This window comes from Dermacentor silvarum, chromosome 1 (assembly GCF_013339745.2).
Source record: "Dermacentor silvarum isolate Dsil-2018 chromosome 1, BIME_Dsil_1.4, whole genome shotgun sequence".
Taxonomy (NCBI): Eukaryota; Metazoa; Arthropoda; class Arachnida; order Ixodida; family Ixodidae; genus Dermacentor; species Dermacentor silvarum.
The window spans coordinates 230,395,898-230,417,920 of record NC_051154.1 but is presented as its reverse complement, the minus strand read 5'-3'; the positions used below and the strand labels follow the sequence as shown (position 1 = coordinate 230,417,920).

Sequence of the window (22,023 nt, the reverse complement as noted above, 5' to 3'; positions counted from 1 at the left end):
TGGGGGAAAAACACATTCCATAGTAGCATATGCTACTGTGAACATTTCAGCCAAATTTTGCACTCGTGTGCGGAATGTGGTGTTCACAAGCAGAGTGCAAGGTCACCTTGTTTTCAAACTCTCTTTTCTTCTGCAGCCTTCTCCTCACCCATTTTGGGGTTGCAGGCGGCTGCCATATTTCATCATATAGCAGAATCTTACACACGGCTGCTATTGGCCAATTGCTGACATCAGTCAAGAAGCGGGAGCAGACAATAGCTTGCCTATGTAGGAAAAAACTTTTTGCCAAACTGCTTATTGGTGACGTAGCCATAGGGTCTCGCTAATTTCGTTTATTCTGGAACACTCAGCTAGCCTCGGCCTATGCGAAACATAAACCCAGAAGACACGTACACCATTGTGTGCACCCTCCCCGCCACACCTGTCTAGATATGCTTCGTATTGAGCACCACAAATTGGGGTGCAATTTGGATTTGCCTGCTATCTGTGCTGGACAAGATTTGTCTGCACCACGTAGCACGGCCAGGCTGGAGTACGCAGGCACGCACTTTATCCCTGCTGTGCACTTATACCTGCACGCAGCTGTGTCGCTGCGTCTGCTGCTTAGTGTAAATACTACAGTCGAACGCACCCATAAAAATATTCATGTGCCAAGAAAATCCCATTGTTACTATAACCAAGTCGCAAGAAAAAAAAAATTCTGCGCAGACACACATCCAAACATGTTACTGTAAATTCTCATTAACTCGAAATCCGATATCTGGAAATATCTGTAAAGTCCAAATGTTTTTCCAGCTGTGGTGTCAACCCATGTGTATTTCGCCTCTTATCTCGAAAAGCTTTTGTGCTGAACTCCTGATATCTTGAAATCTTGACTTTGAAAATACTAGGAAAAAGGCAATGGGGCAGTGTTGGCAGCTTCACTTGCTCTCGCTTTTCACCTGGCAGGAGCTCGCTAACAGAGCCAGACGCTGCGCTGCTCTCCCCACTTTACTTTCCCCCTTCTTTCTTTTATCGCAGACCACACGCACTTGCTTGGCTGCTCACTTCCATTTTGCTGTGGCTTCACGCAGTAGCGGTGAGCTGGGAGTCGTTCCCCCCCCCCTCATTTAGGACGCTGTCAATGACGCATCAGTGGGGTCACAGTGTATTGACCATGATCAACTCTTTTGAGCAGGCGCGATCAACCCTTGAGTTTCACCCAATAAAGCCAGCATGCGAGCCCGCAGCATTTCAGCGAGATCGCAATTTGATAAGGACGCTTGCTTCATGCGCGCATGACGGTAGGCGTAAATGTTGTCACTTGTGCATGTGCGTCTGTTAAAGACGTGACAGTTGTACTCTTCCGCAGTTCAGTTTCGTTTTTCGAAGTGAAATTGTCCAGAATTCATTACAATGCAGAAAGTAGCAGCATCAGCTTTTTGGATGTCTCGAACTGGGTGTGCTGGGAAGACTGGCTTTAAATGTTGCATTAAGATCAATCATCTTGGCTCTTGGCGCAGTGCCAGTAACGCCGTTGCCCGTAGACGCCAACGTTTCTGTTGCCGATGGACATGAAAGTGACCAAGAATATTACTGGACACATTTTGGAAATGCTCCATGTGGTCATTGCGCCACCTGCGGGCTTCTATTTTCGCGATTTCACTTATTTTGAAACTGCTTATCTCAAAATTCTTCTTATCTTGAAAGTTTTAAAGTTTTGATGGCTTTGAGTTAACAGGGTTTTACTGTAATTAGACAGAAAGAAGCACTACGGCTTATAGCATTACCCGTTTTAACAGTACTTGGATGTAAAAGTTCAGTGCCCAATCACTGAACTTTTGTGTGTGCTATGGTAAAGTATACCGTTTACTAGTGTTCCCGTGCCACATAATGGCTATAACCTGGGTAATTCACTTCGCTTCACTTCACTTTATTACCTTAAAGACCCCAATTTGGGGGTATTACGTGGTGGTGTTGGTGCCAAAAAGAAAAAGAATGTGAAATACATGAAAAAAAAGGAAAAATATGCTTCACCACGCCCATCTTTGTACCATGCAGCCCGCTTGGCACACCTTCGTTGTCGCTCTCCTGTCCCTTTTCCACACTCCGACATCGGGAGAGAGTGAAAGGTAGACAAGAGAGAAAGCGTGTCGTGCCTGATACGTGGCACAAAGGCAGTTGTGGCCATATCTCCTTTGGAACAGAGGACGTCGAATGGCGAATGGGAAAGGCCTCTTCGAAAAATTATTTCGGTGATGCATTCCTCGGAGGTACCATACTGATTTCAAGGTGTTTTGTAGGCTTCAAAGAAATGTGATTCGGGGCTCCTTTAAGGTCATTAGCAATGTCAGTGTTTTCCTTTCCAATTTGGTTTGGTGCATACTGATATATTTCACTTTTCTTTTCTGTACGAGGCCTTTCATTTTTTTGCCATCATGATTGCACTGTGGCTGTAGGGTGTGGCCAGGGCAATGCATACTGGTGTTGCCTTCAACTCTGTCATGCAAAGCACTACAGAAAAACTTTGACAGTGGCCTGAATGCAACCCTATGCCTTCTCTTCATGCTGAGGCTCACTGCGTTTGTACATTAATGCATTGTCGTTTTTGCCATGCATTATCCCATCAGTATATGGCCAATAAATGTGAAGTTGCAGGGATATCATCCTCTGGGAATCTATTAATTGCCATAAACAGGCATTATTCTCCATCATGAATGCCTGACAACTGGGAACTTGCACAAAACAGAGCCATATCTGCAAACTTTGTTTCAAGTACTTCAATTGCATTTGCTTCAAGTGGCAAAATCGCGCTGGAATTCTTTTCTTCCCTTATAGTGCTTAAAAGATGAAAGCAAAGCTAGCCTGTCTTTTTTGCAGCCAACCCTCCGCAGCCACCAATGCAACAGGCACCGCAACTGGTGTCGCCGACCACATCAACTGGCTTCTTGCCTGTTGGTCATGCTGCTGCCTCTCCAGCAACAGCTTCAGCTTCACCTGGCAGTCGTATCAGGTATGTGTTGAAGGGACCCTGAAACAATTTTGATGATCTTGTGCAAACATACTGAGTCATTAGGGTGGGTCCTTCTGATCATTAAGTCACACATTTCCACACTCTGGATAAGGAAATTAATTTATTATAAGGTTTTTAAAATGTGCATCGGGTACCGATCGCAGCAACGCCACTACCCTGAGTTTTCAGCCGACCCTTTACAACCTACTTTGCAGGGGCGCGTGATGTCAGTTGGGCGAGCTATCCGATTGGCTACCCATGTTGCATCATCGATAATTTTTTCCAACATTATGATGAACAAAAGTTGTTCGTAATAGTTGGAATATGTTTTTCTAAAAGAAAGTACAGTCGAATCATGATAATTCGAACTCGAAGGGGCCCGAAAATTTGTTCGATTTAAGAGAAGTTTGAATTGAAGGAAGGACTTATTTTTGAAGTATTAGTGCACCATAGCACGACGTACGAACGGTGCGAGTCGTGAAATATCGCGGCGCGCAAGCACATAGCGAGCGAGGGCCACGAAACTGCCCACGTTGCCCAACGTTTGCTTCCCAATAACGGCAGAAAACGAAACTTCAGGGAGCGGGCGCCGCTGGCACGGTGATGGGCGCGCGCAGGGACCGTCGAAGGTGAGGGAGGAGGGCAGCAGGGAAGCGAATTTGGCCTTGGCAACCCGTCGCTTCGGTGCAGTGGCTCCCCTCGCGCTCACTCTGAACTCTCCCGTAGCTCCTTCACCTCTGACTGTCTCTGTGCGCGCCCGCTGCCGCTCCTGCTGGCCCGGCGCCAGCTTAGCCCAGTCCCTGAAGTTTCGTTTTCTGCTGTTGAAGCGAGCGTTCGGCGGCGTGGGCGTATTCGTTAGACAGACTGGGCCTCCGCCGTTGCTTCCCTCTGCGCCGCAGTGCTTGCTGAGACGTCGGCACGTATATGCGTTCTGACGTGATGCAGCAACGCCAACGTTGCCATTTGTTGAGAGAGTAAAATTTCTGCCGCGAATCTTTATCTCTCTTTTTTTTTTTTCCTCGCGGCGTTGAGGGGTCTCACCTAAGCTTTTCGGAGCAATGCCGGTCGGAGGCGCCGCCACGTGATTTGGCGCGCTGCTGAGAGCATTGTTGTTGCGCGGTATGTTCGAAATAACTGTAGCAAATGCTTTCGCATTCGAATTGCTGGCGTTTTCACCCATTGGAATACACATAACTGTGACAGGACTACAGCGTCAGTTCGAATAAACCGGAAGTTCGAATTAAGCATGTTTGAGTTAACGAGATTCGACTGTAACAGAAGGAGAATACACAACAATTTATTACTGCAATCAAGTACTTCTGGCACACAGGAAGTGTCGTCTGCTTGTTTTACAACGTGCTCCGTGTTGACGCGAGCTGCGCAGTCAGTGTTGGTCTCGAGGTTTCTTTTTGTGAGGACCAGAATCGTCCTTGTTGCATTGTAGGCTGCAAATGTAGCGATTGGCGACATGTCAAGCTACGACATTGTGTCCCTCTGCAAGGCAACAGGCGAGTCGAGTGGCTGCAGCGCATTGGGCTGTTGGTATCTTATCGGCGCCAGGATCTATGCGTTTGCAGCTGTAACTTCACACCGGAGGATTATTGCTGCAATACCATACTTGTGCAACGATTGGGCACCGGCATGAATTTCTCCAGTGATCATTTTCGTCAGGGGAATCCGGCGAGTCTGGCAGTGGCGAATTGTTGCTTCCATCGTCAACGTGGAGTTCAGAATTGTGAAAAAGTATACAGTTAACCCTGGATATAACGAAATTGACAAATTCCCGGAAAACTTCGTTATACAGAGGATTTCATTATATGCAGGTTCGGCACGAAAATTCGAAAAAGAAACGCTTACCGTATTTACTTGATTCTAACGCGCCCTCACTTGTAACGCGCACCTGTTTTCCGTTTTGGTCGAAGCACTCATCCTTGGAATGTCACACCAGGTATCGGATACATTGACGCGTGTCGTTTCGCACAAGCGCGAGGCATCGGAAACGAAGAGCGAGCGTCACGATGGCGTCGTAGCGTCGTATAGTGTTACAGTAGAACCCCGCTGTTACGTTCCCGGGGGCTGCGTTTTCCCGGCTGTTACGTCGTTTTCGGCCGGTCCCGGCACAGCTCCCATAGAACCCAATGCATTGGTAACCCCGCTGTTGCGTCACAACTGTGGGTCCGTTCCCTCATCATACGTTGCGAACTGCCACCCCGCACCGGCCCGAGCGGCCATTTTGACTTTTCATGTCGCTTGGCTTGGTGGCTTTATGATGGCATTGGCCGCCCAAAGTGCCGGGGGCAACAACTATGACGTATTTTAGGTTTCCGCCAGCTAAAGTATGGCGCTTGGGATCCGTATTTGCTATATAAAGATGGTGTCTATGATGCGGTGTGGCCCTAAAATTGGTTTTGGCTCATATGATAACGCAGTCGCCGCGCGCCGTATGCTGTATGTGTGAGTGAAAACATGCGAGGAGAGCCGATGACCGCGTCTAAATCTCGCGCGCGCAAGAAAAGCAGGCAGGAAGCGCGCCTTTTTCCGTTGTGCTCGAGGCACCGGCGAGGGAGCGAAGGGGGTGGGGGGGGGGATAGCGGGCGGCATTGTACTGTACTCTGACATGAACTGCGTACTGCGCGGCGGCGCACGGTTGTGCAGGCCGTATCTTGAAAGCGATCTGCGTCGGGGCAGAGTCTAGGGAGTGCAGGTGCGTCGGCGGCTCGTAGCTTTGTGCGTGCTGTGTGTTCTCGGCGCTCAGTTTGCATTGAAGCGATAGACAACAGCACGAAGGTCACTTCCGCTCGCTTCTCCAGTGGCGCTTCCACACGCCGCCAGCGTTTGACAGCCGCGCTCATCAAGTGTGATGTGTCACAGCGTGTACCAGCGCGTCGGCAACATCAACTGGAAAAGGAGAGAGTGCCGGCTTGGCGGGCTGGGCCAGCTGCAGCAAGCGGCGGGATCAGGTTTGAATGAAGGGAGGGGGAAAGGTCACGCCCGCGGCGGCAAGATCGCCGGGTCGAGGGATGCATGCCCGCCTCGCACACGCACGCACGGACACGTGCGGTCGCTTCACATTCCGTCGTGGCGGTGAAGGTGCTTCCGGTTGCTGCTCGCGCAAAAGTGACAAAATTTGGGGCGAAATCTCTCGGTTGTCGGCGGGGAAAATTCGTTATATTGAGGGGGTCTCCCGCTGCCACTTCGTTACGTTGTTTGATATTGTCTTTAACTGAAACTTGCACCTAGATGCGGGAAAGTTCCAGGAATAAAAAGGGAAGACACCAAAAATGCAACCTTCTGACCAAAGTGGTGTCGAATTGTTACTGCCGACTCCAGCTTCTCTGTTTTTAATTTTTGCGCAACTTGAAGAGCGAGTTCACATATAACGAACTATTGATGCAACAATCACTTTTCATGGCTAAAAAAAAACGGAAGGAATAAAACACTGAAGTGAGTGCTTATCATATAACACAGAATTCCTCAAAATTTTTAAGTACATGCTTTTTTGAATCTAACGTACCTCGAAGAAATATGATTATCGATTTGCATTTGAAATTTAGAATATCAACACACCTTTTAATCCCACAATCTTTCTGCCTATAATTTCAGATTTCATTTAGTAATTAAAGCTTATGCCTATATTTCTTGAGGACGAGAGGCAGAAAAGCATGGCATTTTAGTAGTGTTTCCTCGGTATGTCTGTACCATGTGCTTTTTTCCCGTGTTTAGGAAACCATCAGTGGGATCTAGTGCTGCTCCTCAGCTTCCAACCACAGGCGAGTACTATGAAATTTTCATTATAAAATTATTGCAGTAAAGTGATGCTTGATAGAGTGGTCTATATCTGCATCTTTGCATATTGAATTATATGCTACAAATCAACATTTATAGTTAGCTTAAGTACAGCACATAATCACCTAATTATGTGCTGATCTAAATATTTGGCCGTTTCCATGCCATGCTATTATCCCGAGCTTTGATCAAAAATGACTGAAATATTTTTAAAGACCCCAATTGCAAACATGTTTAACTCTTCAGAAAGAAGAAATGCACTTCTGCTTGCGCTGTCCTATGGAACAAAACTAGCCATTTTCCCATCCACTTTTGGGGATACCCCAGAAGTGCCAACTAGAATGCTTTGCTATTGTATACAGAATCCACTCGTGTCTTGCTGATAGTAAGCTATATTACAAGCTCTCGAAGAAAAGAATTTTCTCTGACTGATTCACTGACTGCTTCCTCTGCACAGCAGCTATATACATCCAGCAGCAGAGAATACTTCTTTGTTGGAAGGAGAGGCTGTATGAATAGCCGAGTATTTTTGGCCAAGTTGGCGGATACTGAGACAGCCAGTGTATACAGTAGAAGCTTGTTAATAGTTGAACCTCGTTGATATGATCCTGTCTCATATGATGTTTTGTTGTCAACGGCTGCAAGCGAGAACACAAAAAAAAATTGCCCAATACGGGTATGCTTCTTTTAACACGAAAGTGTTTTATGCCGGGGTCCACCAAGACTTCACTGACGTATTTCCGTCACGGAAATACGTCAGCTTACAATGTACACGAACATAATACAAAGAAAGAAACCAGAAGAAAAAGTTCCACAAGCATGCAAAATTTGGAAATCGAACCCACGACCTCTCGGTCCGCGACGATAGATCGCCGAGCGTTTAACCCATTGCGCCACAAACGCATTTGCAGAGAGCTACACAGACGCGCCTTATATATCTAACACTCCTCCGTGTACCCGCGCTCTTGCTCGGGGCGGTGCCGCCGCCTACGAGCAGAAAAGAGAAGTACTGCATTATGACACTAACGCGCACCGACAGTGAACGCTTCGGTGGTCTCAGCACTACGACGCCTCGATGCCAGCATTCGAAGGGACGCTGGCATCAAGAAGCACTACCAACGCCACCTAGGTGGCGTTCACCGTACTCAGCACAGCGGAGCGTGGCCTCCGCAATTAGCTCTGAAAATGTTTCTGAAGTTGATCGCGGAGGCTGCAATTACGACGCGCTGTACGCGCTGATTTGACTCGGTGACGATTCAGTTACGTGCTTTGTCTTGCGCGTTGTATTAGTGTGTCAGTTACGTGCTTCGTCTTTCGCGTTGTGCTAGCGTGTGCAGCGTAGTGCAGCTTCCATATGCACGACGGTTGCTCATGGTCATCGACGTTGGTAGTCGTGATGGAGGAGACGTGCCACCAGGCGTCAGCGTGGGTGCATCAACGCCTAAGGGCGCTTTAGCCACAAAACACCAATAGACATTATATATCAATGTGCAATAAACATTACACTACTTCTGTGAAGACACGTTTCACTTTCGTGTTCTATACCGATTCCTATATAAGAGGGATCAACCACATTTTTTTACCAGTTAATATGTTCCTGGAAAACATGGTCTTTCGGCACCTACATTCAATATGTCTCCAAACTGCGATTCTATGTTACGCTTTCTGGCCGCTAGACCCATGTCATCAAAAAAAGGCACGAGGCCCGTCCGATCGAGACCAGTAGGCATCTGCCACGGTAGCTACCACACAGTACCCGAACGCCCGTGTTAAGTAAAAACGCCGGCACGCACTCAGTTTCCTCTTCAGGTACCAGCAAATCTCATGGTCCGCCGCACGTCACATTCACAGATATTGTCGCCAACCCTGTTGCGATAAGCATCTTGACCTATCTGGTTCACAGCGCATGTGGCATAGTGCTGTTGGAAGTGTACTGCATGCCTTTAATAAGCGATAAATCAACCGCGGCGCCATTCCCTTCTGCAGGTGGCACGAAGTCAACGTCACCTTCCGCTCTGATGGCATCATATTCTGGTATCGCCCACCAACTCGATTTATTTTTGGTTTCCCGTTGCCATCTTGAAACACTATGCAATAGGAAGAAGACAACATGGGTCCCAGGCCGGTCATGCCCCACCAGCTCGGGGCGGGTCCGTGTCTCATGCTGCAACGATTCTGGCTGATTGAGCATGTCAGAACTTTCTGTCAAAATGCTCTGCTTAAAGAAGGTGCTGATCCAGGCCAAATTCGAGTAGCGCAATTGAAGCTTGCCCGAAGCCACAAAAATGACAATGTGCATCCCGGTCCGCTCAAGCTCCACTAGCTGGGTGCGTTGGCGTCTCATGCTGCAACGATTCGTGCTAAACTTTGCATTATGAAGATATCAGCTACAGTTGAGTCTGCTAAATGTTTTAGTGACTTCAGATCACACGTCTTCCTGGACAGGACGTCTTTTTTTTGTATTTTTGTATTTTTTTTTTTTTCAGAACGCATGAACGAGGTTCTACTGCACACACCCGCTTAAGATGTATTAAGGGTAAAGATGTAAGTTGCGATGAATCCTCGACCCAATTTTCATAGAGCCGAATATTTAAGCTGACTGCTTAAGCTACAGTGGCTTGCTAAGTAAGCTTATCAGTTAGTGCATATCATGATCACTTTTTGTCACTTAGAATCTCTAGCTGTGGTGTTTTGATTTGTGGTGTACCTGATGCTGGCCCTGTGCCACAAAAGATTTTACGCCTTTTTGGAAATGCAAAGGCCCGTGTGGTAATGCTTCTGGCTACGATGCGAGTTCATCACTGCCTATATGGATAAGCATATTGTCACGAAGATAATAAATACGAACTTGCCGAAAGAGAACAGCCTTCTTTAATGATGGCCGACACTCAAGAGAACGCGCGCACACCTGCGCCCTTCGTCGTCTTCTCTCTGGCGATCTTGTGCCTGTAGTGGGCAGCTGACTTATGACGATCGGTGCCTGTAGTGGGCAGCTTACTTCGTGTCATTACTCCCCACGTGAAAAGCGACCGTCCCGGTCGCCGGTTGGAGAGGGTAAAGGGCGACAGAGAGCGTGGGAGAGAGTTGATCAGAGGGGCACTTCTTCGCGGGCGTAGTACGGCTTCATACGTACTACGTGCACAATCTCGGCTCGTGCTCGCCGTCGGCTCGAGCTCATATTAGTACTCTGAGGGACAACCTCGTAGTTCACGTCGCTGAGTCGCCTGACGATCTTGTACGGGCCAAAGTATCGGCGCAGTAATTTTTCTGACAGCCACTGATGACGGACGGGTGTCCACACCCAAACATGGTCGCCGGGTTTGTACTGGTTGTGCCTTCGGCCACTGTTGTAACGGCGGGCGTCGGTACTCTGCTGGTTGCGGATGCGGTTGCGAGCAAGCTGTCGAGCTTCTTCGGCTTTCTGGATGATGTCGTCAGCGTTGTCACTTCTTGTTGTTCCGTTGTCTACCGGGAGCATGGCGTCTAAAGGTGTTGTTACGCAGCGCCCATAAACCAGTTCAAATGGTGTGAATCGGGTGGTTTCCTGCACAGCCGTATTGTATGCGAATGTCACGTATGGTAAAATTTGGTCCCATGACTTGTGCTCTACGTCAACGTACATGGAGATCATATCGGCCATAGTTCTGTTGAGGCGCTCGGTTAGTCCATTAGTTTGTGGGTGATAGGCCGTGGTTTTCCGATGATTGGTGTGGGTCAGCGTGACAATCTCTTGCATTAAGTCAGCAGTAAACACAGTTCCTCGATCGGTTATTAAGATGGAAGGGGCCCCATGACGTAGTACGATTTCATGGACAAAAAACACCGCGACTTCTGTAGCAGTTCCGCGGGGCACAGCTTTGGTTTCTGCGTACCTCGTTAGGTAGTCCGTTGCGACGACTATCCATTTGTTTCCTGTGGACGACGTAGGGAACGGACCGAGGAGGTCCATTCCCACTTGTTGAAACGGTGCTGGAGGAGGGTCCAGGGGTTGCAGAAGACCAGCAGGTTTCAAAGGTGGAACCTTGCGCCGTTGACAATCACGGCAGCTTCTCACGTAGCGCTGAACGGACGAGAATAGTTGTGGCCAGTAATACTTTTGGCGCATGCGCGCTAACGTCCTGGCGAAGCCTAAGTGTCCGGCACACGGGTCGTCATGACACGCCTGCAGTACTTCTTCGCGCAGCGAAACCGGGACGACAAGAAGGAACATTTCTTGGCTGTTTTCTGAGTTCTTTTTGTAGAGCACGTCGTTCCGGAGGCAGTAAGAAGTCAGACCTCGTGACATCGGTCGTGGGACAATGTCGGCTCCCTGAAGGTATCTAATGAGGGGAAGCAATGTACTGGTCTGCACGTTGGAGGTCAGCCATCTCGACAGTGTCCACTACACCGAGAAACGGGAAATCTTGCTCTACGTCACAGGGCTTCCAAGGTATAGGTGCACGTGAGAGGCAGTCAGCGTCGCCATGCTTCTGTCCGGATCGATATACGACTGTGACGTCGTACTCCTGAAGGCGGAGGCTCCAACGAGCGAGGCGGCCTGAAGGGTCCCTAAGACTCGCAAGCCAACACAGTGAGTGGTGGTCACTTACTACGCGAAAAGGGAAGCCGTAAAGGTAGGGTCGGAACTTGCCGATGGCCCAAACGACAGCTAGACACTCCTTTTCAGTCGTGGAATAGTTGACCTCCGCGTTTGTGAGACTGCGGCTTGCGTAGGCTAATACTCGTTCGGCGCCGTCTTGCCACTGAACGAGTATAGCACCGAGCCCCACGTTGCTGGCGTCTGTGTGGATTTCTGTGTCAGCCTTGTCGTCGAAATGCGCGAGTACGGGGGCTGTTTGCAGTCGCTTCCGCAATTCTGTAAAGGCTTCCTGTTGTTCTTCCGTCCACTCGAAGGGTACATCTTGGCGTGTGAGTCTCGTTAATGGTTCGGCGATCCCTGAAAACCCCTCGACAAAACGACGGTAGTAGGCGCAGAGACCTAAGAATCGCTGAACTGCCTTCTTGTCTGTTGGACGGGGGAACTCAGAGACGGCAGCTAGCTTCTCGGGGTCTGGCCGAACACCGCGGGGGCTGACTACGTGTCCGAGAAACTTTAGCTCCTGAAAGCCAAAATGACATTTCTCAGGCTTGATAGTCAGATTTGCTTTGCTGATTGCGAGGAGTACATTCTTGAGTCGTTCGAGATGTTCATCAAACGTTCTGGAAAACACCACAACGTCGTCTAAGTAGACTAAGCACGTCTGCCATTTCAGTCTAGAGAGAACAGTGTCCATCATCCGCTGAAATGTGGCAGGTGCGGAACACAGGCCGAATGGGAGGACTTTAAATTCATATAATCCATCAGGAGTCACAAATGCCGTTTTTTCGCGGTCACGCTCATCTACTTCGATCTGCCAGTACCCAGACTTTAGATCCAACGAGGTGAAAAATTAGGCGTGGCGTAGACGGTCCAGAGCGTCATCGATCCGTGGCAGAAGATAAACGTCGCGTTTGGTGACACTATTAAGCCGTCTGTTGTCTACGCAGAAGCGTAGTGTGTTGTCCTTCTTTTTAACTAAAACGACGGGTGACGCCCACGGACTTATGGACGGCTGAATCACGTCATCATCTAACATTTCTTGAACCTGGCGCTTTATCACCTCCCTTTCCGTAGGCGCAACGTGGTAAGGATGCTGACGAACGGGGCGTGCTGACTCGTCCGTAGGAATGCGATGCTTCGTAACGGAGGTGCGCCGTACTTTAGACTCGGTAGAGAAACAGCCAGAGAAGTCGTGTATAAGGTCCAGTAGCTGCTGTTTCTGTCGTTCCGATAAGCCCGGGTTAATCTGAATGCGATCGCTCAGGTTGGCCTTTATCGATGAATTAGGGGAAGCAGTTTCTAGCGAGGCGACATCAGTGAAGGCAGCAATTTCATGGAGGAAGGCGACAGCTGTGTCCTGCGGTAAGTGCTGGTATTCGTTGCTGAAGTTTGTCAGCAGGACTAATGAGCGTCTGTGCTGAAGCTGAATGAGGCCCCGTGCAATGCAGATGTTCCGCTCAAGCATTAACGGAATGTTTGCCTCGGCGATGCCCTCATAGCCGTCAAATGCGTCGCACGTCACCAGGGTCAGTAGGCTGCTTCTTGGTGGTACCGTTATGCTGTGTTCGACGATGCGCAAGGCGTTTTCAGTGGGATTCTCGTCGCCAGCGTCGCTTGCTATGGCTTTTGCCGTAGAGAACGTCACGCTCGATTTTTCCACGTTAATTATGGCTCCATTCGCCTGTAGAGAGTCCAGGCCGAGTATCAAGTCCCTCGAGCAGCTGGGCAGAATAATGAAGACCCCGACGTACGTAAATCCACGAATATTTACCCGAGCTGTGCATCTGCCCACGGGAATTAATAGATGCCCTCCAGCAGTACGGACATGCGACCCAGTCCACTGCGTAAAAACTTTCTTTAACTTTGACGCAAGCTCTCTGCGCATAATCGAGCTGTCCGCACCAGTGTCAATTAAAGCAGTAACTTCTTCGTCGTCTATGGTAACCAGTATGTCTGACGTTACCACTTGCCTTTGGGCACTGGAGTGTGACTGAACGTCGGTGCTTTGTCGTCGTTGTCGTCGTGATGGAGGATATTCGAAGCGCTCGGCGTCAGCGGCCTCACCTCCGGAGGTTGCTGGACTCAGTTTTCCGGGTTTGCAGGGCTGGGTGAACGACGCCTACGAGCGTCTCGATGAAATGAGGGACTTGGCGATCGGTATCGAGCAGGCGATGCAGAACGGGGCTCGTGCCTTCGCTGCTCGAATGAACTGTCGCGACTCGCGATGAAGTTCTCTATCTCCATCGGGCGCTGACCAGGTCGTGGACGAGGTGCACCTGGAGGGAACCCGCGGAGGCCCACTCGTCGATAGGGGCACATCCTGTAGACGTGGCCAGCCTCTCCGCAATGAAAACATAGGGGCCTGAGGTCAGGAGCCCGCCAAACGTCGCTTTTTCTGGGCCTTGACTCCTCGATGGACGATGGACTGCGACGCCTGAACACTACTTCAGTCTATTCGGAGGAGCGCATGACATTTGAGGGGCCGTACAGCGACGGTCGTTGTACGGTGTCCGCATTAGTCATTCGGACTGGCTCCCGCTGTTGTGGTACCTCGTAGCGTTCAGGAGCTTGGACGGCTTGCCTAACCTCGTCGTGAACTATCTCCGCCACAGAAATTCGGGCTGTCGGCGCGTCGGTTACCTGCATTTTCTGGAGCTCTTCTCTTACCACAGCCCTGATCAATTCGCGTAAGTCCTCGAGGTGGTTTTCCGAGGTCATGCTAGAGGGGCTGTGTGAAAGTTCCATCACGTTGCGGTTGTATTGTCTGGCACGCTGTCGAAGGGCCCTTTCCATTGCTGTCGCTTCAGCAAGGAAGTCTGCAAGTGTTGTGGGCGGATTCCGAATAAGTCCAGCAAAGATCTCTCGTTTCGCACCTCGCATCAAATGTCGCACCTTCTTGTCTTCGGCCATTGAGGAATCCGCACGTCTGAACAGCCGAGCCATGTCTTCAGTATACGTGGCGACGCTCTCGTTCGGGGCTTGAAATCTTGCCTGTATTGCCAGCTCCGCTCGCTCCTTCCTGTCCATGTTGGAGTATGTGGCGACCAGCTGCTGGCGGAATTCGTGCCACGAAGTCAATGTCGTTTCATGGTTATGGAACCACGTCCTCGCGGAGTCTTGGAGCGCGAAGTACACGTTGCACAACTTGCGGTCTTCGTTCCATCCGTTGCATTCGGCGACCCGCTCGAAATGGTCTAGCCAATCTTCCACGTCTTCAGTAGCATCTCCGTGGAACCGAATCGGCGTCTGTGGCTGGTTGAAGATGATCTGCGCCGGCGAAACAGCCGCAGCAGCAGGAGGATGTGGGCTCAGGTTCATCGTCCGGATACGATCAGGCAACAGACCGTGCTCAGGTTGGAGCCCTTGAAGACGGCGGCTGGTGGGTACGTGCACAGGAGTAATCTCTCCCGGACTACTCACTGGGGATGAGTCAGGGGTACGCTGAGTCTCTGGCAATGGTATCATATACCCCGCACCTCCACCAGTAAAATGTCACGAAGATAATTAATACGAACTTGCCGAATGAGAACAGCCTTCTTTAATGATGGCCAACACTCAAGAGAACGCGCGCACACCTGCGCCCTTCGTCGTCTTCTCTCTGGCGATCTTGTGCCTGTAGTGGGCAGCTGACTTATGACGATCGGTGCCTGTAGTGGGCAGCTTACTTCGCGTCAATATGAATTGCATGGAGGCGTGACCACAGCCACAACATAACACAGGCACCGAGGCCTTGTAAGTGGCCTATTGCTGGAAGCCCTATCTTGATAAGTCTTCACTTATCTGCTTGGTAACGTACGTGGCATAGTGCGTAGCAGCGTTGATACATAGTATACTGCATGCTTTTAAGTCAATAGCCCACACGCACTGCCTCTTAGAGTTGTGTTGGCTGAAGTGTGCGCTACTTTCTGAACCAAAAGCAGCTGGCCATCGCTGCAGTGGCTCAGTAAATGCAATAGCTCAGCAGCCATGAGCAGCACTGTATGCATAGTATGATTGTGGTCATAGGGTGGGAGACACCGTATTTCAAAGAAGCTGCGCTGGTTCTCACTGAGTATACATCGATTCCTTGTATAGACACAAACGCATTGGGGAAAGTTTGGCAAGTCAATACGTCATGCGCTTTGATGTGCACCCTACCGAAGCTTCGAGAGGCTGTATAGTACTGCCCGTCCTCTGTCACGCCGTTGTGCAAAACAGCTGGAAATTTTTTTCGCCAACATAGGGGAAACAAAACAAACACTATATGCGTGTATTCAGGCAACATTTACTGTGATGCAGTTTTTCTTTACTTCTTTATTGACAGTAGTGCACGTGAAGAGACGCAAACTTGTAGTTGCTGGTTAGTACTGCAGAACCTTGTTGATACGTTTTAGAAAAAAACAAGAAAAGGCTTACTAACTGGGAAAACATATCGCCTGAAGCCACTAAAATATATGGCAGACTCAACTGTAATTGACATCTATGTGATGCAAAGTGTTGCGCAAAGCGTTGCAGCATGAATCATTACACCCAGCTGGTTGGGTTCGAGCAGCCCGGGATGCCTGTTGTTTTTGCGGCTTCGGCAAGCTTCGATTACACCCTGTGGTGGCATAGTGGCTTTCATGTTGTGCTGCTAAATCAGAGGGCGTGGGATCGAATCCTGGCCACAGCAGCCACATTTTGATGAGGTTGAAATGCAAAAACGCCTAGGTACCATGCATCTGGTGCACTATAAAAAGCCCAGGTGGTCAAAATTAACCCAGAGTCCCCCACTGCGGCAGGCCTCATAATCAACAACAACCCCCCCCCCCCCTGCCCAACAAGAAAGCTTCGATTGCACGTTTGAATTCGGCCTGGCTCAGCAACTTTTCGAGTGGGGCATTTTGATGGGAATTTGTGACTTGCCCACTTGGCGATAATCGTTCGGCACGGGACGCCGATGCGCATAAAGTTGGTGGGGCCTGAGTGGCCTAGGTTGCGCCTTGTCGTTTTCCTATTGCATACTGTTTTAAGACGGCGACGAGAAACTGCAACCAAATCGACCTGGTGGGCGATGCCAGAATACGATGCCACTTGGGCGAAACAAGACACTCGCTTTGCATCGCCTGCAGGAGGCAATGGCGCTGCGTTTGGGTTATTGGTTATTAAAAAAATGGTTCAAAAAGAAGCGTAACTGTGTTGGCTAATTTCTTTTTTGTTCTTGATTGGAAACTTTGGCACTGGGAAATGGTACAAAATGGGATCGTATCAACGAGTTTCTACTCTACATACTACTGTTTAGTGTGTTGTACCACATTTCAACCAGGTGCACACTAATGAGGTTTCACTTGCAAAGATCTTGCTTGGATTCTTATATATTTTATATGGCTATCAGGGTTTAATGATAGTGTCGAATGCAACCTTTATTTCCAATTGCAACTACTACTGCTCAGAGGCTGCTAAATTTTGGTGGTGCCTGCATGACAAGTAGGTTTATTGTAAGGATTCTACAAGGGATTGTGGCTTTCACAATTTTTCAGGTAGCTTTTCAGGTTTAGAGAGATTCACTAAACTTTTTATACATGTTCTTTTAATGCAGGAGCTGCAGGTTTCCCTCCTTTCACCAGCCAGCCTTTCTCTACTGGTACTTCATTTGTGCCTGTAGCGACATCTACAGCAGTTGCTGCTGCCTCTGGCAACGCTGCTGCGCCTCCATCGCTGTTCTCATCAGGACAAGCCTCATCTGCGACAGCTTTTTCATTTGGCTCAAGTGGTGGAAGCGTCTTTTCATTTGGTGCCAGTGGAGGTGGGAACGCTTTCTCCTTTGCTCAAGCTGCTGCACCCACAGTGTCAAAGTCCACACCATCTTTGGCTACATCCACAACTCCAAGCCAAGGACTATTTTCCATGTCTGTGCCCTCGTTTTCAAGTGCAGCGACGATTGCTACGCCACCAGCCTTGGTCTCCATGCCGTCAGCAGCATTTTCAGTACCAAGTCCAGCTCGTATCACTACACCAGTTGCTACCCCCTTTAGTGTTCCTAGCACATCCAGCTCATCAGGCTTCCTTTTCAAGCCAGCACCAAAAGCCGATACAGAAGCTACGGTCTCCCCAGTTTCCTCTGCTCCAGTGCCAATAGCTGCTCAACCTGTGTCAACAGTCGCACAGACTACTTCAGCACAGGAAGCAAAAGCTCCTTCATTGCATCTGAAGACCTCTGCTCCTACAGCAGTAGCAGCTGCTGAAAAGGTGAAGCCCTTATTTCTTGCATTATTTTTTAATGCTAATGCTTGTCATCAGTGCCTGTTGCTGACTATGTTGAAACATTTGAGAAGCATTTTTCAAACATCGCATTTGCATACCTGCCAGTTATACGATTTTTTCATAAAGTGCCCAATTATTAGAGCTGCTTACGAATGTAGTATTGACACCAATAATTTTACAAATAATTGGGTCTATGTTAGGCCAAATATTATTCCCAAAGAATACAGTCGCTGATCAATTTATAGTGATTATTGGGACAGGTTGATGACATGGACCTATTCACAGAACCATAACTTATATAAGACGGAGGCATAATGGCAATCGAGATTTCGGATCCCATTATGTGAATATTTCATAAATTAACTTTGTCTGTGGTGCAGATCATTCTTGCTACAGCTATAGAGCAGAGTACCCTTTCATAGCATCCCTGCAGAACAAAGTGTGAATATTTGATAAACAGTCAATTTCTTGAGTATGCAAACATTTTTTCGTATTTTTCAAGAAATTCTATTTTTTTTGGCTTCAACTGTGGCATATTTCAAGGTTGGCAAGTCTTCATTTGGGGTCCTAGTGTTACAGCAAATAGCTGTTGGAATTCATTACATGGCTTTCATGTTATTTGTGCTTTTTTAACCAAGGCTGGTGTAATGTAAGGATCCCTTTTGCGCAGTTCTGTTTCTTTCTTATCGTACACCACTCACATCCGACCTAACCAGCCTATCCTGGTGATAACGTAGGTGGAACTCCACTTGAACCGCTGACAAAATGTGCAAAATAAAACAAAAATTGGAATACAATGAGTACATTGTCCTTGCCCAGTATCATTGAGTGCAATGCCTGCAGAAATGCACAAGATGGTAACATAATCCCACCCCAGCTGCAAACATACTTTGCCAAATTTTTTGCTCTTTACGGTGCTTGTAAGTTTAGGAGAGCTTTTGACTGAGGCACATAGAAAGGCAGAGTGGCAATGGATTTATTTTATATCATAGTGGAGCACTGTCGTTAGCTGTCCGCATGATTGCTCAGGATTGCGTACATTTTGCACTACGTTGCACAATATTACACGAAAGTTCTCAGAATTGGGTTCAAAGGAGCTGCAGAAACCTAACGTGATTTCTTATTCTCTTACAGCCTTACAAATTGGAGCCATCTAAGGATGCTATCATTGCAGCCATGCATGATGAGGTGAGCACGTTGCTACTATGCTGTCCCATATGCTCAGACTAACTTGCATCGCTGGACACAAAGACACATGATGCTTCATATTCACATCTACCAAAACAATGTACAGCCACATGTATGCAGTATACACTTCAGTTAACTTGTAGAACCACCTAATTTTTGCCTATTTAATATTCTGAGATTGTATGTCATTATAGTATAGTTAAACCTCGATAGAATTCAGTTGTGAAAATTAACGCACCACTTTGCCACAGTTACATTGAAATACCCTATATTCTCCTCTAAAAGCACCCCCCCCCCCTCCCTCCCCCTTCCCAAGCATGCACCTCATCAGTTGTGGCTGCACTGCACATGCTGCACTATGTCTGTCTTGTATCGACATGGTACATAAAGGCGTATTGGTTTCCTCTTCTGTTGTTTCTGCACTTGATACAGGGCAATGATGCAGTCACTGGCTGCGGAATTTACGTAAGTAGCGTGCTTCCGTCACGCCGGTTCATGATGTCGATAAGAAGACTGCCCTGTCACTGCCCTGTCAACTTTTAAGTGGCAGGGTAAATGCATTGTTCATTTGTACGTGGCACGTTTGAGAGCACTGAAATTGCGGTGCACAAGCTGACATATCACATGCGCTTTTTCATATTTTGTGGGCTTTCTGGAGGATGTAGTAAAGATCATGATGCAACATATTGGAAGTTGGAAGCTGCTGAATTAGAAGCTGAGCCCTAAAGTTATTACTTGTGAATTTGGTTAATTAAGCTTGACCTATTATGCAATTTAGCAGAATACAAAAAATAGTGTGACTTTCTCCATGTAATAGCCAGCAACATGCATTTGGTTGCCTCCTCCTAGAGTGAATTGGCATATTTTGAAACCTTGGCTAAAGTTAGCGGGGACTCCCTGTATAGCTTTATTGCTACACATTGCCAGGAAATTTTGCTCGTTGTAATGACATAACGATAATGTCAGTGATGCCACTTTCGACATTTTGAGACCAACTTAGGATCAAATTAAAATATTCTTTTGTTTCAGAAATAAGTCAAAGCTCATTACGATGCATTGGAATAGCCCTGCAAGAAAGGTCCATTATATCCGAAGTCAGTACAATCCAAAATTAGGGTCAAAGTATGTTGTGTAATGGCAGAACTTCGCAAGTGTCTAGCATTTTATTATTGGAACTGTAGACGAAAAAATAAAATAAATAAATAAATGAACATGTGCATGTTGTACAACCACATTAGCAGCATGGCACCTTGCTGTCCACCGTTTTCCAGATATGTACTGGAAAGGGCTGATAAATGGCAGCTTCCCCACACTGGAGCTCTGCCCCGCACAATGGAAAAATTTTCCTGTCGACGAAAAATTGAATGCAAGCGATATTTCTGTCATTGCGGCCAGCTTGCTACCATGCCGGCCACCTGGCCCGAGCGTGTTGCCACTGCTGATGACACAAACATAGACTACAGTTTGATTTTCACTCAGAATAATGGTCGGTAGAATAAGCTGATGTCTTCATTTTATCTTTCGTGACAAACGACAACCACTGTCAAACCTGTAGCTCCAATGAAAGCTGGGATTTGAGGCAAGTTCAACTCGGAGCCTGCGTCCAACCGCCTCTGCACTGCATGCGAGATGGCTTGACCACATCACGTGCTTTACATTCTGGACGTTGCAAATGGCGGATTATCTTCTTCTTTTCTGCGAGTTGATGCGATGAGAAATAAAGAATTCTAGAAACGATGCATTTTGCGATCGTCAATGGTTTTTAAAGTGCTGTATGCGACGGCTTCGAAGTGAAGTGGGGTTAGGTCTAGTGGCAGCCTCGGCACTTGCTTGGCTCCGAGCTACAGTGGTGGATGGCGGTTAGCCACTTGTGAAGTCATCCTGAAAACTCTCTTATCCGGTGGGGCATCACGCGGCATGCTGTTGTCGGAAGTATGCCACTAGTGTGTTCATTCCTTAAAGGGTCCCTGAAACGGTTCGGACAAATTTTGTAGATGCGTAGGGTATCGCTACAGTAAAACATTCGTGTCACAATTTAAGTGAAGCGTCTCATATTAAGAGAGCTACGGACGACTACATGTTACCCTCCTCCCTAGCCATGCATTTCCTCCTCAACTCGTTCGCCGAGTGATCGGGGCTAAGCTCTGCCTTCGCTGGCTCTACGTCATGTTGTGGCGTGTTGTAACCTATTTCCGGTTGGTCTTGGAGCCAGCGCGCAAAGGCTCTCCAACCTCTCCGCTAGCCGCCCGGCTGTCGATCCCTAGCAAGAGCGATCAAGCAGCGTGCGTTGCGAGCGTTCTGTCGCAGCGCCGAGCGTGTCCGGTATTCTGGTAACCACAGGCGAGCTTGGTGTTTTGATGGAAAGCCAGAGGCATAAACTAAAGCCCCTCCATACCGCTGTGATGAAGGAGCTTCGTAGACGTACGTGAGCGGCCTGATCGGCATGCACGGTCCAGCCATCTGGTGGCGCAGAGCTTAACCAACCAAATACAGAGCTAATATTCCTGTAATCAAGTGTAAAACATTTTAAACATATAAAACGACGTGTTCAAGATTACGCTCCTGCCAAAAATTTGAGCCAGCAGCAAAGTAGAAAAAACTTGGTTATTGCTATATTAGCTGTGTGTTTGGTTGAGCTTTGTGCCGCCAGGTAGCTGCACCGTGCAAGCAGTTCACGTTTGCTCCTCCGTTTATCATGTAAAACGTGGTAAAACGGCCAGTACACTTGCACTTGCGTTTGCCTGAATACCGGAAACGCTAAACATTATTGTGGAAATCCTTCGACGTGAAGGGCAATCCTTCGACGTCATGGGCGCAAGAAGCGGGCGCGGGAAGTGCCTATGCTTGCACGACTTGGTCGACATGGCTGCGCGTGCGTTTCTCATGCAAAAAAGCTCCATGCAGGCCAGGCCTAAACTTTGAGTGGAAAGAATAGAACATGACTTTATTTCCCGATTGAAATGATAGCAGCCAGGACATTAGGCTACAAAACGTAATATGAAATAAAACATAAAAAGCGAGTCATGCGTTACGGTAATGAGCCCAAAACAAATTGGGAAGGAGCAACAGCATCTGGTTCTTCAGGTTCGCTGCTGCCTTGTGGCAACACGTTCACGACCGAAGTGGTAGCACGCGTCATGAAGGACATACGCTGTCTATGTATACGCTCTTAGAAATGAGTCTTGGCGGGCTTCACCTTAGTCTTTCCACATTACAAGATGTGCTCAAACAAGTCTCCTTCTGAAGCGATGCAGCA

General features: G+C 48.2%; 1 protein-coding gene across 5 annotated transcripts in view; it reads left to right on the top strand.

Annotated features, from left to right (window-relative positions):
• The window catches only part of LOC119436883 (nuclear pore complex protein Nup214-like), a 253,473-nt gene that overhangs the window by 85,051 nt on the left and 146,399 nt on the right, over positions 1-22,023 (top strand). For all 5 annotated transcript variants that reach the window (XM_037703911.2, XM_049660065.1, XM_049660067.1 and 2 more), the window contains exons 12-15: positions 2,860-2,992; positions 6,716-6,762; positions 16,915-17,564; positions 18,714-18,767. In XM_037703911.2, the coding sequence (XP_037559839.1) occupies positions 2,860-2,992; positions 6,716-6,762; positions 16,915-17,564; positions 18,714-18,767 (884 nt within the window). The remainder of the gene's footprint in view (positions 1-2,859; positions 2,993-6,715; positions 6,763-16,914; positions 17,565-18,713; positions 18,768-22,023) is intronic.